The sequence below is a fragment of the Mustela lutreola genome, chromosome 14 (genome assembly GCF_030435805.1).
Source record: "Mustela lutreola isolate mMusLut2 chromosome 14, mMusLut2.pri, whole genome shotgun sequence".
In the NCBI taxonomy this organism is placed as follows: Eukaryota; Metazoa; Chordata; class Mammalia; order Carnivora; family Mustelidae; genus Mustela; species Mustela lutreola.
The window spans coordinates 38,528,606-38,545,422 of record NC_081303.1 but is presented as its reverse complement, the minus strand read 5'-3'; the positions used below and the strand labels follow the sequence as shown (position 1 = coordinate 38,545,422).

The 16,817-nt window shown below is 44.3% G+C and overlaps 1 protein-coding gene across 12 annotated transcripts in view; it reads left to right on the top strand.

The window, feature by feature from the left end:
* DISP1 (dispatched RND transporter family member 1) overlaps positions 1–16,817 on the top strand; it is a 174,715-nt gene that overhangs the window by 151,610 nt on the left and 6,288 nt on the right. For 7 of the 12 annotated variants that reach the window (XM_059146647.1, XM_059146640.1, XM_059146644.1 and 4 more), the window contains 5 exons: positions 3,752–3,781; positions 9,098–9,221; positions 9,982–10,109; positions 10,839–10,936; positions 12,888–12,985. In XM_059146647.1, the coding sequence (XP_059002630.1) occupies positions 3,752–3,781; positions 9,098–9,221; positions 9,982–10,109; positions 10,839–10,936; positions 12,888–12,985 (478 nt within the window). Of the gene's footprint in view, positions 1–3,751; positions 3,782–3,814; positions 9,222–9,981; positions 10,110–10,838; positions 10,937–12,887; positions 12,986–16,817 lie in introns of those variants that run through there. The other 5 variants (XM_059146648.1, XM_059146649.1, XM_059146650.1 and 2 more) reach the window with 5 other exon arrangements.

Below are 16,817 nucleotides of genomic sequence, written 5' to 3'. Positions count from 1 at the left end.
AACTCTTTGACATCAGCATTAGCAACATTTTTCTAGATATATCTTCCGAGGCAAGAGAAACAAAAGCAAAATTAAACCATTAGCATTACACCAAAGTAAAAAGCTTTTGCCTTTTTAGCTTTGCCAGCAAAGGAAATCATCAACAAAATGACAAGGCCATCTACTAAACAGAAGAAGATATTCACAAATGGTACATCTAATACCATTAGGGCTTAATATCCATTTTAATTATTAATAATAATTAATGGATATTAATATCCATTAATATAATTAAGCTTAATAAGGGCTTAATATCCATAATGTATGGAGAGCTTACACAGCTCAATACCAAGAAAATCCCAAATAATTCAGCTAAAAAATGGGGCAGAGGACCTGAATAGACCTTTTTCCAAAGAAGACATCCAAATGGCCAACATGAGAAGATGCTCAACATCACTGGTCATCAAGGCAATACCAATCAAAACCACAGTGAGCGATCACCTCACACCTGTCAGGCTGGCTAAAATCAACAACACAAGGAACACCAGTTGCTGGCCAGGATGTGGAGAAAGGGGAGCCGTCATGCACTGTTGGTGGGAATGCAAACTGGTGCAGCCGCTGTGGGAAACAGAATGGAAGTTCCTCAGAAAGTTCAAAATAGAGCTCCCCTACAATCCAGTAATGGCACTGCTGGGCATTTATCCAAAGCAAATGAAAACCCTGATTTGGAAGGAAACATGCATACCATGTTTATCTCAGCATTATCTACAGCAGCCAGGATACAGAAGAGCCCAAGTGTCCATCACGTAATGAATGGATAAAGAAGATGTGGTAGTGGGGCTCCTGGCTGGTTCCGTCGGTAGGACATATGACTCTTAAGACTCTTGACCTCAGGGTTCTCAGTTCAAGCCCCACATTGGGTGTGGAGATTACTCAAAAAAATAAATAAAATACTGCAGTTTTAAAAAATAATTTAAAAAAGAAAATGTGGTCAGTATGCGCACGCGCGCGCGCGCGCACACACACACACACACACACACACACACACCCTGGAATATTACTTAGCTATAAAAAAGGGTGAAATCTTGCCATTTGTAACAACATGGATGGATCAAAGGGTATTATGCTGAATGACATAGTCAGCTAGAGAAAGGCAGTTATCATATGATTTCATTCATATGTGGAGTCTAAAACACAAAACAAACAAGAGCAGAAACAGAGCCGGTTGCAGAGGGAAGGAAGGTGAGGGATGGATGATGGGGAGAGGGAAGTCCGGTTTCCAGGAATGGGATGAATAGGTCCCAGGAGGAACGGCACAGCACGGGAACACAGTCAGTGCTGTTGTCACAGTGAAGAGCAGTGACAGATGGTAGCCACACTCATGTGACTGCAGCGTAACGCACACACTTGTCACGTCAGCGTGTCACGTGCCTGACACTAATGTCACAGCCTGTGTCAGCTACACTTTAACTTAAAAAATAAATAAGAAAAAATATAAATAAATAATGCAGTTTTCCCCCATGGCTTTGATGTTCCCAACCGCTAAAAAGAATGACTTAGAATTTGTGAAGCCTGACACTGTCTCTTTCTAAGTTGTGATACTAATTCTGGAACTTTGTCAACAGGAGCAATCTAGATGGATGGGTGGCAGGTTTATGGTTTCCTAACCTCCTTTCCCTCACCCTGCAATCTCCTACTCTATCCCCAGACATTGTTACAAGAGAGAAAACACAAGGGAAACAAAAACACCATTTATAGCTTTTCCACATTTTTCCTTTCTTGTTAACTTTCCTCTCATACTTCTTTTTTTCTATTGCCTTTTTAAAGACTTCCCTTGCCTCTCTATCTGCCTCAACCCCATCACGGAGATACCCCTACTGCATACCTCCGTGCCGCCTTCCTGAGGACTTTGCAGGCTCCTTAGTTGTGCCCTTGACCGAGCGATGTGCATACAGCACAGTTCACTGCCATCGGGGTCCTGGAGCCACAGTCCCCAACTGTTCTTGTTCTCAGGTGTGAGGTGCCCAGCAGCTTACTCCTAATTGCCAGGGCCCGACTGACATAGTTACAAAGTGCTTTCTTATGCAGATTAGAGCTTTGCCTATAATGATGTTTTTGTCACCCACTCGTGTACAGAAATGCATTCTGGAACTGGTCATCTGGGAATGGCACACAACCCAATCTCATCCCTGGGACTCTGTCACCGAGCAAATGCCATCTGCTTTGGTTTTTTTTTTTTTTTTTTTTTTTTTTTTTTCCCATTGAAAGAGGCCAAAACCTAACCAAAGAACAGGCAGGTGTTCCCACCTGAGATTATTTCTGTTTGTTTGGTTTTGGCTGTGAGTTTACGTATTAAAGGTGAATGAATTCTAAAAAAGACTATTTTGCTCTGTAATAAAGGTTAGATTTGCTTGTTTTTAGAATTGTTATTTATCAACGCAATACTGAGATTAGATAAAACTCATCCTGCAGGTTGTATTAGATAGAGATTAAAAGCAAATTGGAAGGATTTTACAGATGGAAGAAGACAGCTTCTAGTGGATGGAAGTGCAGGGAATGCCTTGCGGGCCTCCTCTGCAGGTGCCCTGTAGTGAGAGGCGGCCAAAGAACCATCACCAATGGCGAAATCAGATGGGTCTCGTGTCTGCCTGTTGTCATATCATTTCACACATCCACTTGTTGTGTCAAAGGGATTTCATGTGTTCCCACGAGGTATCTTGGTGGTAACCCGTTTTCCTTATACAATGGATCTGACATCTCTACTTCTCTAAATATCACACAAAATGAAGTCTTTATTCAAGCAGAAAGAATGTGAGGAGTCTCTGCCTCTAGGAAGTAAACTAGTCATAGATCCATGAATTTATCTGTTAAAAAAAGAAGTTAGTGGGGGTGAGTAGGAGGAGAGAGAAAATTTACATTTGTTACGACCCAAAACCTATAGAATAAACTATCATTTCTCTGTCCCAAAGTCGTGGCTCTGAGGGTCACTCTAGACCTAGAGACAACAAAGTCTGTTGGGTTCAGGAGGTCGTTTAAGGATGTATGATTTGAACACTGTGAGTAAAATACTAAGGGTTCAGATACAAGTGATTTGCTTCTTTGTTCAGTGCCTTACTCTCCCACTCTGTAAAAGTGGTTTTCTCTTCAGGCTCAAGAGAAGCTTCATCACTGGTGTTCAGGTAGCATGTTCTTTAAAAACCAGGGTGTGGAGGCACTAAAAGCTACCAGCCACCAGTACACTTTCAATGGACTAATTGAATGGTTTATGAATTCTATCTCAATAAAGCTTTAAAAACGAATATGTAATTAAAATGAAAATATGGTGTTTTGCTTTTTGGGTAGATTTACCCTCCAGATTAAATATTCCTCATAACTTCTTGAGTAGTGGCTGTTTTGAATGAAAGCCCCTTTTGAGCCCTTCACTGATGCCATGGTGTCGCTCCTTCCCACTGTGCCCTCAGGTCCGTGGCATCCACACACCTCTGCCCCTAGCATCTGACGAGTGTGCTTATCCAACCTGTGCATGTCGGCTGTGCCTTTTCATGTAATTGTGTCATTTAATTCAGTTGTCAAGTCATCCATTTATATGTCCCCGTCCTGGGCAGCTGCTCTGACACCCTCCCCTTCCCTACCCGTCCCCTCCCTCCGCCCAGTGTGTGGGGACTCCACCTGCATCTCCACCTTGTGCCTTCACACAATGCCAAGTGCACATAAAAAGCCTTCATGTTATGATGTCTTGTTTCTGATTGCTTTTCCTCTGCTTTTTTTTCAGACCGTGCAGACCTTTCAAATTACCAAGAAGGTAAAGTAAGCTGTATCATCTCCTTAAATGATGAAGTTAGTTGCATACTTTTCTCTTCAATCCTTTGTTCACATTTTGCTGCTGTTTCTGCCTTTCTCATTCATATTTTTATGAAGGAAAAGTACATTTCCTCTGACTTGGCTTATTGAGTAATCCTCACTCCCAAAGGAAGTTTGACCTGAAGGTAGAAGTTTAGTCTTTAGATTCTGTTTGTGTTTAACAATCTATATTGGCTCCTTCCATGGGTCCCTTCCTTCTTTTCTTACTTGCCAAGGACAGAATCGCTGTTCTCCTGCCTGCCAGCAGTTGAGTTCGTAGCCCTTTGTTCCAGATAGGTTGTCTGTGTTTCTTCCACAAAATGTGGTTACCATATTAAAATGGAGGTATTCTTTCATGTGGAAATTTTGAAGTTTTATCTTTTCAGTCAAAAAGCAGAATGTTAAATGGGTGTTTCTTTTAAAAAGCCTGGTGATGTGCTTGTAGGTGGTGGTTCCAGATGTAGGTGACTATGAAATCTTTGAAACTCACCTGCTAGGGAAGCACTGATGACCAAACCCTTATCCTCTCTTTTGAGTAGAATTACTACATAAATTCTCATTTGTAAATTCCCTTTCCATTTAAAAATTACTTATTTTTAAAAATTGTGCTAAAATAGAGTATAAAATCTGCCGTTTTAACCATGTGCAAGTTCACAGCTCTGTGGCTCCCAAGTTCAAGTCACTGTGGGGCATGGCAATGGTCACCTCCAGAACTGCCTTTGCCCTGCAGAGCAGAGACTCTGCCCCCATTAAATAGCACTGCCCATTCCTCCCACCCCCAGCCACTGGTGCCACTGTCTACTTTCCAACTCTATGAAATGGACCCCACTGACACCTCCCGTGAGTGCAGCCCCATGGTTTCTATCCTGTTGGGACTGGCCCATGTCACTCAGCAGGATGCCCTCCATGCTCATCTGTGCAGTGGCAGAATGTCCTTCCTTCTAAAGGCTGAATGACCGTCCATTGTCTGGATAGACTGTGTTTATCCAAGGGAGAGGTTATAGAACTAAATATGGCATGTTGGGAAATGAATTTCCATTTTTCTACAAATAATAGAGCCCTCTGTAGTGACTAAGAGTTTTGCATTTTGATGACATTCATTTGTGTTTTTTCTTTTATTAGATTGGTATTTTTACAGGTCCTTATGTCTTCTTTTCAGTACCTATACATACAAATAGAACTTCTTCAAAAAAGCCTTTTCTGATTCCCTTGCACTAGCTGAAAGTAATCCCTGTTGAATTCACAAAATATTTATCTGTATCCCTCTAAAAACACATACTTCTTTACTTGGTTTTGTAAGTACTTGTAAAGTTGTCTGATTTTCTGTATCAGGTTCTGCGTCCCTTAATGGTGAGGTTTGCATCTCCCATGTTTTTACTCCTTGACATCAGCGTCACCTTATTCTGTGACGCTAACAGCATTGACTTTGTTACTTCCAAACAAAGAGAGAATTCTGTATCCTATGTTCTTCTGGGAAATTCCACAAGTTTCGGTCAGTCCTCCCACTAAACTGATAGCTGATGTCACTAGGAAAACTATGATTAATAACATTTTGAAATGCTTGCCCTTAAGGGACAAGATAAATAAGGAATGGTTAAGAGAAATAGAAGGGAAAAGAAAAACAAGGAAAAAGAAATTTTCAGGAAGAAAGTGTTAAATACCACCAAAGTGTTAAATAACTGAAGTGTCAAATACCGCTCAATTGAGGGCGAATGGAAACCGAAAAGAGGACTAGTCTGTTGGCTTTGGCAGGTTCAAAAGAGTGCAGCCAGGCTGCAAGGGGTTATGGGTTGGGTATTCAGTCGGGAAGGGGGGCCTGGGTCCAGGACACTCACACTGTGTGAAGCCCTAATTTCTGCTCAAAGGGAAGGAAGAAAGGAGAGCCTGTTTCTAGAGAATCCAGGAATGGCAGAGGAAAACAGCTTTGTGAGCTAAGAGAGGAAAATACCCTGTGGAGGCCCATTGTGGTACAAATGGCCCACTTAGAACTGGCCCCTACACCATGGCCCCAAGCAAAGGTTAACCCTGAAAGACACTTCATGAATTTGTTGGGACAGTTACTTCAGGATCTCTGAGCGTGCAGCAGGATACTCGTGCAAACTGCCATGTGGGTGACAGCCTGAGCCAGGAAGCCAGCTGCACGCCTGCATGGATCCCCAGCTCAGCTGCAACACGTGTCCCTGTCCTGTAGAACGGACAAGTGCCTCCAATCTGTGTCTTCTCTGGGACTTAGCATCCTGCAGGGCCTCCCAGAGAGCTCCTCCCTATCACCAGCTGGGAAACACTGAGGTACAGAGGCCGAAGGCATCTGCAGTTACGCTGTGGTAGCATCTGGAAGTTTCCAGAACGAGAGTGGGCACAAGCAGGACAGGACTACGTGACAGCAGGAGGAGGTATCACAGTCAAAGCAGTGGGCCTTTTGACACGTCTTTCCCACACATGTGGTTCATTTTTCAGAAACATAATGCACAAATACTTTATTCTTTTTACTTAGGTACCATACAGGCCTTGAACCCAGGCTCATCAGGAGTGGGATTAGTGAAAAATGTAATGGTGACATTTATAGGCCATATTTAATTTCCTTGCTTCTCTGGTTTTCCTGCTTTATTAGATTTTTATCTTAGTATTACAATGTTGTCTGGGTTTCATATTGTACATGTGACTTGTGTTTCTCACGTGGTCCCCAAGGCTAAGCAATATCCAGTGCAGGCAGCAGTCATGAGGTATCGAGGAGAGACCCTTGTGGATGTACCCCCACGCAGTGCTCAGTGGGGTGACTCCAAGAAGTGTGAACAGTATCTCAGGAGAGCTTCGCCTGTGAGACACGCGCTGCAGGAGGAGGGAGTTGGAGCCTCTAAACCTCTCTTAGGTTTGGAAGAAGCGTACGGCCATCACTAATGCCATGAAGTTTCCATGTGCAATCCATGCACACACATGGATTTCCTCCTAGGACAGGAAAATCAAACCCCAGTGTGCTCAAGGGAAGAAAAGCAACGATTGAAAGGGGTGTTCAGGTTGTGTGTGTGTGCAGACTTTTCAGAACACAAAACAAGAAGTCATCTGGGGAAATTGACCCACGGAGAGAAAACGAAGCACTTCCAGGCCCAGTGCCCTCTGCTGTTAATGCGTTTGTAGGTAAGAAGGCAGAATTTACGGTCCATTTGCAAGGAGATTGGTCCTTCAAAGTATAGGGAGTAATTGTCTAAGCCTGGGGCCATTTTCATTTCACAGAGCTGATATTTTAAAGATCTAAAATGTAAAGGACTCTTTCTTGTTAAGGCTGAAGCCAAGAACAGAAAGTCTCAAGGGTGCTGTTGACAAAGGACTAGATTGCTTCCACACTCGTTGCTTTCATCCTGAGTTTGCATTTGGCGGAGGAGGAAACAGAGTCCGGGGAGACTATCAGCACTGGGCGTGTTCTGGAAACAGTGTGTACCTTTGAACAAGCCAAATCAGCCTCCGTGATTTATATGTTTTCATTACATTCAGAATTGTGTTCCAAGGATCGTCCATCTTATCTGGCATAATTTTTCCAGAGTGAGTTGTTAAATTCAGAATTTGCAGGCTTGTGAGTAATACTCAGACTTGGGGGCCTATGGATCTTGGTGGTTTTGCATCATGAAATGAACTGTTAGTGTGGATTAGATATTCAGTGTAAAATGTGAATTTGGGGGTGCACACTCTTGTTGCAAGTGGACTTAGTCCTGATGTGTTTTGTTTCTCTCGTGTTTGGAGCAAGAGACAATATCATGGTGATTGGGAGGCCCCTCTCTAGAGCCAGATGGCTGGGGCTCCTATTTGTGACTTTGTTATTGAGCTGCAACTGACATAGAGCATTATGTTAGCTTCGGGCACCCTACATGGCAACTCAGTATTTGTATGTATTGTGAAACGTTCACCACAGCAAGTCTGCATTGTATCTGCCATCACACAGAGGTAGAGAATTTTGTTTTCTTGTGATGAGGCCTGTTACAATCTTCTCTCTCAGGCCCTTTCACATGTGTAGTCCGGTGTTGCCAACAGTAGTCAGCATGCTGGCCCAGCTCCGTGACTCAGAGCACAGATCTGCAGCGCATCTCAAAAAGCTGTGAGAATTAAGTGAGGTGACACCTGTGACACGTAGGAGCCACTGGTAAGTGCAACCGATCATTCTTCCTGCTCCTGAGACGACCTTGAGAAGAACAACACTGAAAAATCCCTGGGCGAGTGTTCCCTTAAAGCAGAATTATGCTGTACTTTAATTTCCGTGTTAAAATTTCATTTGAAGTCAATACCCACAGAAAGCCAGATCCGTGGTGTTGAGTGATCAGAATGGAAACACAAGCAAACTTGTCTTGAAGACAAACAGCAGCTTTTCTGAGTGACGTTTAGAGCCTCTAGTCTTATTAAACCCGTGGTCTGACTTTAAAGAAATAACCCAGACACATAGAAGTAAGAAGCCAGAAACAGCCATCATAGCAGTCAAGTGAGCTAACATTGTCAAGGATTTGAAAGTAATTGTCCACAAGTGAAATTCTTCTTTTTTCTCTAATAAAAATTCAAGAAACCTGAAGTTGACAAGATACATTTTTGAATTTTTTGAAGAATTCCATTCCATCAACTTCTGTTCAGCACAGAGCCCATTTCAAGATCTTCATGTGTCACTACAGTAAAACCCAGGATCTTACAGAAGGGAGGGACACCTGGAAGAAATGACTCCGACCTGGGGCAGGGTTGGTGACAGGGAAGGGAAACCGAGACCCCCCTGCTGAGGTTGGTTGGAGAGTGAAGGAAGGGGTAGGTACTCACAGGGCGCCTTCCAGAAGGTGCTGGTCCAGGTGCCAATACAACACTAAATGAATTCAGAAAACAGGTATCTTTCTCTCCTGGAACTGAGGCTGACATGTTCATTATAGTTCCAGCTGGAAGGAAAGTGGCATATTTGTGGGAAGTTTTGGGTTTGGTTTGGTTATTCTGAAGATGGATACATGAGCCTCTTTGTGGGCTGAGTTCTCCGAGAACTGCCAGAGTACAAGGATGGTGAAACAAGTTCCAGAAGAGGCTGCAGGAGGATGGGTCCTGGGTTCCAGTATGTTCTCTCCCCACGTGAGGGTGTAGATTGGAGATCTCTCCAGGAACAGACATAGATGTGAAATGCTGTCTTATCATCTCACTGCATCTTTGATTGATAAACTCAAGGACTAGGTCTGAACAAGGAGGATTTAACACATTGCTCTCTCAGGCAGCAAGCCTCTATTGCTTCTAAGTGGCCTCCTGTGTGCTCCTCTCTGCTCTGCAGCTACGCATCCCTGATAGCTGACTGGCCCGTGGTGGTGCTGGGTATGTGCACTGTGTTCATCGTCGTCTGTGCCTTGGTTGGGGTGTTAGTGCCCGAGCTTCCTGACTTCTCTGATCCACTGCTGGTAAGGACAATTTAGCCCATCATATTGCTGTAGCCCACAGTTATCTCAAGAAATTCAGTATTTTAAAACGTGTAACATTATGTAATTTAGTATCCTGTTTCTTTAAAAACCTTCTCAAGCCATCAGGAGGAGCATGCAGCTCTCTTTCTGAAAAGTAAACCCTTGTCATCCTATTTTCAGGTTCTTAAAAAGTCAAGGAACTTGCTCGCCATTACAGACCTGGAAATTTTGCTTCTTGGCTCCCATGTTTAAGCTAAAAAGCAATAAAATGGAGAATCTGCATTCCATGAAAGTATTTTCATAAAGTCGTTAGGACTGAATGTCTCTTTTTCTTCCCTCTCCTCTGAGAAGTGAAAGAAATTTCAGTTTTACTAAGAGATAGCAGGGTCTGTTTTTAAGTAAGTGTTCCCATAAAACACTCTTAACGTGCACGTCATAATTCGATTACACCGTAATTATCTTATAACATCAAAGTGAGTATTTGCTAATTGCTTAGGTATGATTTTGGAAGAGAAGCTCCCAGATATGGTTATTTCTCTTTGCTGAGACAGGTCACACACCAGAGAACCAAACTGCCTTGTCATGGTGAACAGCAGCTGCCGTCTTGCTCAGTACTGTCCATTCCTGGGGCAGCCGCGAGGAGCATCTGTGTTTCTGTTGAAAACCACGTGTTGCCCCAGCATTGCTTTCCCAAACTGCTGTAACCATTCATAGCCTGAAGAGAAATGCACTAATGGGAATTTGTAATATTTTGTCTCAGGGTTTTGAGCCAAGAGGGACTGCGATAGGCCAGAGATTGGTCACGTGGAATAACATGGTGAAAAATACAGGATACAAAGCAACATTAGCAAATTATCCTTTTAAATATGCAGATGAACAAGCCAAAAGGTAATTGTTTATTAATTTTTACCCAAAACATTACTTGATCAATTCCGCTGTTAAGGATTGCCTAAGCAAGATGATTAAATGCCAGTGTGTGGCTCAAAACCCTTTGCCACTGAATTGGCTTACATTTTTGTTGTCTTTTAAGATTTTGTTGTATTAAGGTAAAAAAAAAAAGAGAGAGAGAGGGCTTGGCTTTTTTTTCTTTTACAGAAGTGAGAAAATGTTGGTTACTTATATTAATCCTTTTAATTTCTTTTTTTTAAGATTTTATTTATTTATTTGACACACACAGAGAGAGACAGTAAGAGAGGGATTACAAGAAGGGGGAGTGGGAGAGGGAGAAGCAGGCTTCCCACTGAGTGGGGAGCCCCATGCGAGACTCTATCACAGGACCCTAGGATCACAACCTGAGCCAAAGGCAGACACCTAATGACTGAGCCACCCAGGCGTCCCAGTCCTTTTAATTTCAATTAGGTCATGGCTGTGGTACACCATTACTGGTATCCTTATTGGCCTTAAAAAACTAGTACTTTATTTTTATATTTTTATGATTGCATTGTGGTGGACACACATAGTTTAGCTTCAGATATATAAGAGCAAGTCAACAAGTCTGCGCCCTACACCGTGCTCGCCTCCGTCTGCCACCATGCAATGCTATTGCGACATTGTTGACTACATTCCCTGTGCTGTCACAAGTGCTTTATTGAAGATCACATTGTTGTTCCATTTCAGCCATCGGGATGATAGATGGTCAGATGATCACTATGAAAGAGAGAAAAGAGAAGTTGACTGGAACTTCCACAAAGACAGCTTTTTCTGCGACATTCCGAGTGAGTGGCATCCTCGGTGAACAGCCCCTTGGGGTTCCTTGTACTTGAGATGGAGCATGAGTAACTCAAGATTGGTGGGTGGAGATGCTGGGCACTGACACAGATATTAGCTGTTAGTTTTTCTTCTCAAGGTCAGTCAACCACTCCTCTGAATTTATTTACCTATAATTAATGAGAGTATTGAGTTAGATTCAGTTTTAAGGAAAATAAAAAATATCCCAAAAAACTTGACCTTGCACCAAATTTCTTAACATTTAAATTTATTAAATTTTTAAAAAAATATTCTCAGTGAGATAACAAGTACATATTTTTGGATCAAACTCTAAAATAATCTACTATATTATCAGAAATATACTTGAGTTTTGTTTTCATTCAGAAAGCATATATAAAAGCCTTCTCTGTGCCTTAGGCATTAGAGATAGAAAGATGAACAGAATATGGTCCAGAGGCCCACAGTTGGAATGCCTCAGGGGCCAGCCTGTCATGTGAATGCATCAGACAGTGGGATATGACATCATGTTATGGAGCTCAAATTGCTGCCACCTAGCTCCACTGAATGTGGCCTTGCAGGAATGAGGGCCCGGATATATAAGAACTTCCCTGACGTCAGGAATCCAGATTTTAATGTAGCATTGCTACGTTTCCAGACACTGGCAACAGATTGACTAACCAGCATCTGCTGTGGCATAGAGTACAGCCTCAGGGACACCGGTGCATGGGGAGCGGGCTGCTTAGCCACGGAGAGCAGGCATGAGGAACTGCAGCCTCTCTGTCAGTGAATCTTCCTACCAGTGCTTTTTTTTTAAAGCAGCTTTTTAAAATTGTTGTTGAAAATCCCCCTAATGTGTGTATTTTCCTGTCTCGTTAGAGGACCTCACTGGACTTCCTGATGTTTCTAGAGCTAGCTGAGGGTCTGTTTCACTGTATAGTAACTGAGAGATGAAAGTAGGAAATTAGGGAGAATTCTGTCCTTTGTTTGCATGGGTTTGTTTCACTCTTCGAAATCAGTCCACATAGATAATGGCCATTTAGTGAAGAAAATGGTTTATAAAAGAAAACTTCATAATCATGAATAAAAGCTCACGTAATAAAGCTTTATTCATAAATTTGCAGATTGGTTTTCTTTGTCATCATTTTAGATAACAGAAAGTTGAGTTCACTCCGTTTTATCATATGAAGTTCTTCTAATGGCAGAAGGAGCAGAAATAGCCCTAACTGACCCGCTGTTTTTCCTTTAGTTCTCACACCTGTTTGAGAGAGATGTGCTTTCAAACAAGAGACGAGGGTTCAGAGGAGCCGCTCATCTCCAGAGCTGGGGCAAGGCAGGACCTGGTTCCACCGCTTCTGACCTCAGGGCTGGGTTTGCCTGTCCCACCGCTGGCCTGTGTTAGTGTGATTATCACAGTATTTATTCTAGACTCTGGTGGCCCAGAGAGACCATGGACCCAGCCAGAACGTGGAATATGTCTGCAACCCTGGCCGTCGTTCGATATCCGGTTGACTGTTTTTAGTGCTTTTAAAACGATTACCAGCTTTTTCCTCCCTGGTTAGCTGCCCAAAAGAACATCCACTCTTGATATCCCCTAATGGATCCTTCTTGGGTTTTATACCCCATTCTGGTGACATGTTTCAAAATTAAGAGGGAGACATTCAGTTAATGTTGTGCTGAGAGTTCTTACAGATTACTGTTCCTAATCACAGTCTGATCAGAAATGGATCTGTTATATAATGCCTACGAGTTTTCAAATGTTGTGAGTAGACAAAGGCTGTGAGCAGAAACAAAATTATAGCATTGCTTTATTTTTTTTCCTCCTGGAATTTATCAAGGAAAGACTCCCTGCTGTTAATGACTTGTCCCACTGCTTCCCCACTCTGAGTTGCTCCTGAATGGTGAATCTGATGAAAAAATGGACAATTATAAACCTTTTTCTTTTCTTTTTCATGTCACCAGGTGACCGATATTCCAGAGTAGTATTTACTTCAGCTGGAGGGGAGACACTATGGAATTTACCTGCCATTAAATCAATGTGCAATGTAGATAATTCAAGGGTATGTAAAGAAAAACTGAAATGTGTTGAGAAAAAATAAGGTTATATTTTTGCCAGTCTGTTCCCTGCTGACCCCAGTGACTTGTGGAATGACAGTACTTACTTAGGCCTTACTCCTGGGGACCACATGCCCGAGGCCAGCTCGCATGCTTGTAGACCCCAGGATCCGAGCGCCTCTACCTGGCCCCATCTTTGACGCCTGCCGCCTTCTTCAGCAAAGAGCACTCTCCTTGCCACTGCCCCATCTCACAGCTCAGACTTGGTCTTTTCTTCTCTTGGGTGCTGCCTCTCCAAAGCTAGTTGCTGTGTCTCCTCCTGAGGCCACGGTCAGCTTCTCCACTCCACAGTGAGCAACCAGTGGCAACAGTGGGTATCTGGGGCAGATTTAGGGCCCAGGCTGGGGAAAAAGGACATCCAGGGGTGTAGGTGACACTGTAAATGATGAGGAATCCAGCCCAGATTGTCCTCTGGGCTGAATATCTTGAAGACAGAGGATTCAAAACAAAAAGCCGTCTGTCCTCAGTCTCTGGAGCCAGAAGACATCAGCCCCAGAAAGTGTGACATCAGCCTCCAGGCCTGGATAAGGTGTCAGTTCCGTGTGCTCAGAGGTGGATTCTCCCAGGAGAGCTTGCTGTCTGCTGTCACTGCTGCACCTACCCAAGCTCAGGAATCAGGCATAAGAGGAGCTGGCTGTATGCCTAGTGTAACTCTAATGCAGAAACTCACTAATAGCAGGAAGTGTCATCACATGCCCACCTGAGAGCTAGACTGACCCCTGGTGCAGGGCCCTGGGCTGGCCACAGGGCTTCTCGAGGAAACAGGCTGGGCTCCCCCCCTTGGGTCCCAGACCTCCCGACTTTATTCCTCATTCTGAAAGACTCTGTGTTGTCTGCCGGCCCAGCTATTAGGATTTTCCGTGAGCACCATATTTTCTCTGTCCAGTTCAAACAGGCCAAAGTCACCAACCTCTCCACACAAACCGAGGTTCTTAACCACTGGTCAGTTTTTATCTGCAGGACTTCCTGCTCGGCATTCTCACCCCTCCCCGTAGTCAGCCTCTGACCTTGGCACTTGAGATGCGACATCACAGACGGTGACATGCTGACCACACTCAACAGAATGATTTAGGAACTCCATACCTTCTAGGCCTTGATTCCCTACCTTTGCTGTTGACCTTTAGACCTTCCCTCCCCCAAAGGCTCTCAGGCCACCGGATCCACACAGCTGATCAGTAGCTGCTGGGTGTTGGGTATTGTTGAATTTGAATTTGTCAGGGTGTGTCTCAAACACTTGACGGGGTTATTTCATGTAGTCCTCGGGACGTTGCTATGAATTGAGGATCCTCTGAGTGGAAAATAGCATACAGGATACAACAAGACAAGGGAAAAGGGGTGGTTGTCTTCTGCAGGTGATGCATGGCAGGAAAGAGACTCAAGGAAGGCTGGGTTCAAATCCCCATCCACCTCTTAACCTTGGCATACACTTCTCCATTCAGAACACAAGCAAATAAAAGGATTTAAAGAGTCCTCGTGGCCTCGAATGAGCAACAGCCTGATTATGAGTGCTGCTGGGCTCTGCATGGACCCAGCAACTCTCAAGCCCATGAGCACTGTGGACACTTTGTGGACACTTTCATGAATGGATGCAGGACATTATTTCATACACATGTGAATATGTATCAGATGCTATCAGACGATAAAAATCAGCATGAGTAGGTGGCTCATAGGAAGGACTACAGAGAAGACAAAATGGCTAAATTGAAGGAAAAACCATGGGAGGAAAAGGTAAAGCCACACATGTGACTTCTATGCAGCGATATGTGCCCACAGTCCCCCATGCTCACTCGTGGTTGCTGCTCACCTGTCCCCTCCCTCCCTGGCCACCAGAGCAAAGTGGAATTCGCAGTCGGTGACAAAAATCACAAAGAGGACAACAACCTGCAGTATTAGAAGAAGACTGGACTTCCCTGTCCTAACGGGGCGGGGGGGAGCGTGATCTCCATGGCCCCCCGCAGAAGAAATGTGATGTCATGCACAAAGTTCTTAGTTAACAGCATGTTCAAGAGACGTGCAGTCATGAAGCTGAGCTGATTTCTAAGCCATGTCTCAGGCTGGTCACAGGAGAACTTATGGCAAAAGGTATTTCTGTAAGAAATTGAAACAATGAAGTCTAAGTGTGTGGCTTCCCAGTGGTCTGACTTGATTGAGTCCACAGAGGGAAATACTCAGACAAGGGGCACACTGCTCCCTCCAGTCCATACATTTTGCAAATGCAGAGTCAGCACTGAAGGCCCTGAGTTTGAGTGTGTGATTCCTGGCGGGAACATGACGGGCACCCAGTCCTCTTCTGAAAAGTCGAGGAACAGACCCAAAATGTGTCTGCCCGAATGGTCAAGCCAGTTATAGACCCACAACAACAAATGAATAAACAGAGGGTCAGGGCCCCATAATTCTGCCTCACAGAACAGGTTATCATTTTACTCGTTAAATACTGTTTTACCAATTGCATACACCTTTCTATTCCAGTCTTGGCCTCTGCAGCAAGTGCCCAGCGATAACCTTCTAACAAAGGAGTTAATGTGTCCCGTGACACCCTAAGTGACAACTGATGCGTAGCAGTTCAGCCTGCAGATTATTACTGGACCCATTCCGGGTCTCCCAGCTCGAGAGCCTTTACAGAGTGTTGTCTAGCTTGGTGGTGACATAAGCAAGCTGTGTCCTCCCCAGGCTACTGGTCAGCCTGGGCCATCCCTTCCCCTCCCCGATGTCATAGCCGTCAGCCACCATCAGCGGATGGGACACACAGCAAGTGATACCACGCAGAAGAGCTTACCTGCAGCTGGCGATTGGCACGGCGTCTCAGGCCAGATGTGGCCATTTTCACCTGCTTGTGTTTACGGCACATGGAACCCCCAACCTGAGTCCATTTCAGTTCATGGTTCCAGTGGGCTTTGGTTTCCAGAGTGCCTCCTCAGAGAATGCTTGTGTCCTCAGGAGGCTCAGCCGACTGCCCAGATCTCCCTCCCCAGGGATGTGCTGGCAGACCTCCATCAGTAGCCAGAGTGTGGTTCTCAGATCTTGACTCTGCTGGAAACCCTTCTCCCTATTCCTCAGTCTTTGTGCTTCATAGAAGTTAGAACTTGAGGAGCGGCTTTGAAGAGGAGATTCGAAAGTTAGTGCCTGCCACCCTGTTCACTGCATAGGTTTTATGGACACAGGAGACCCCCTGAAGCTTAGTGGACCCCAGAAAATGGGCCTCCTGATGCTTGTTTTAAAGAGGGCTGGGGAAGGTGCCTCCTTAGTGCAGTAGGTAGCACATCAGGCTCATCAAGAGGGTTGGGGGGCCCCTGGGTCCCTTGAACTTTAGTACAAGAGGGTTTTGCCACATGAGAGGAGAGTGGATGGGACCCATGGTAGGGCACATTCTTTATTCTCATTCTGTTCTCGGCCTTTTACAACTTTTGCCAACTTTGCCAGTAGTTTTAAAAGTTAAGGTGTCATTTAAAACTCTGCTGGTTTCTTCTTTTTCTCTTTCTTGCTTCCCCCTGCTTCTAAATCAACCTCACCTCTGCTGTGGTCAGGCAACAGATGTGTACACAGACGTTATAACCACAGCAACAAGACAGTTCCCAAAAACAGCCAATCTGTGACTGACTAGAATGGCAATGGCTACTTTCTCATGAGCTACAAGAAATTACTCCCACTAGCTGTTCTTAGTTTGATAACTTAAAAGATGTTGAAATCACTCCAGTGACATCTCTTTTGCAACAATGTGGCAGAAAGTACACCTTTTGTGTGAGGATGTGCCCGCTCGCAGTCTCTTCCAGCCCCGTG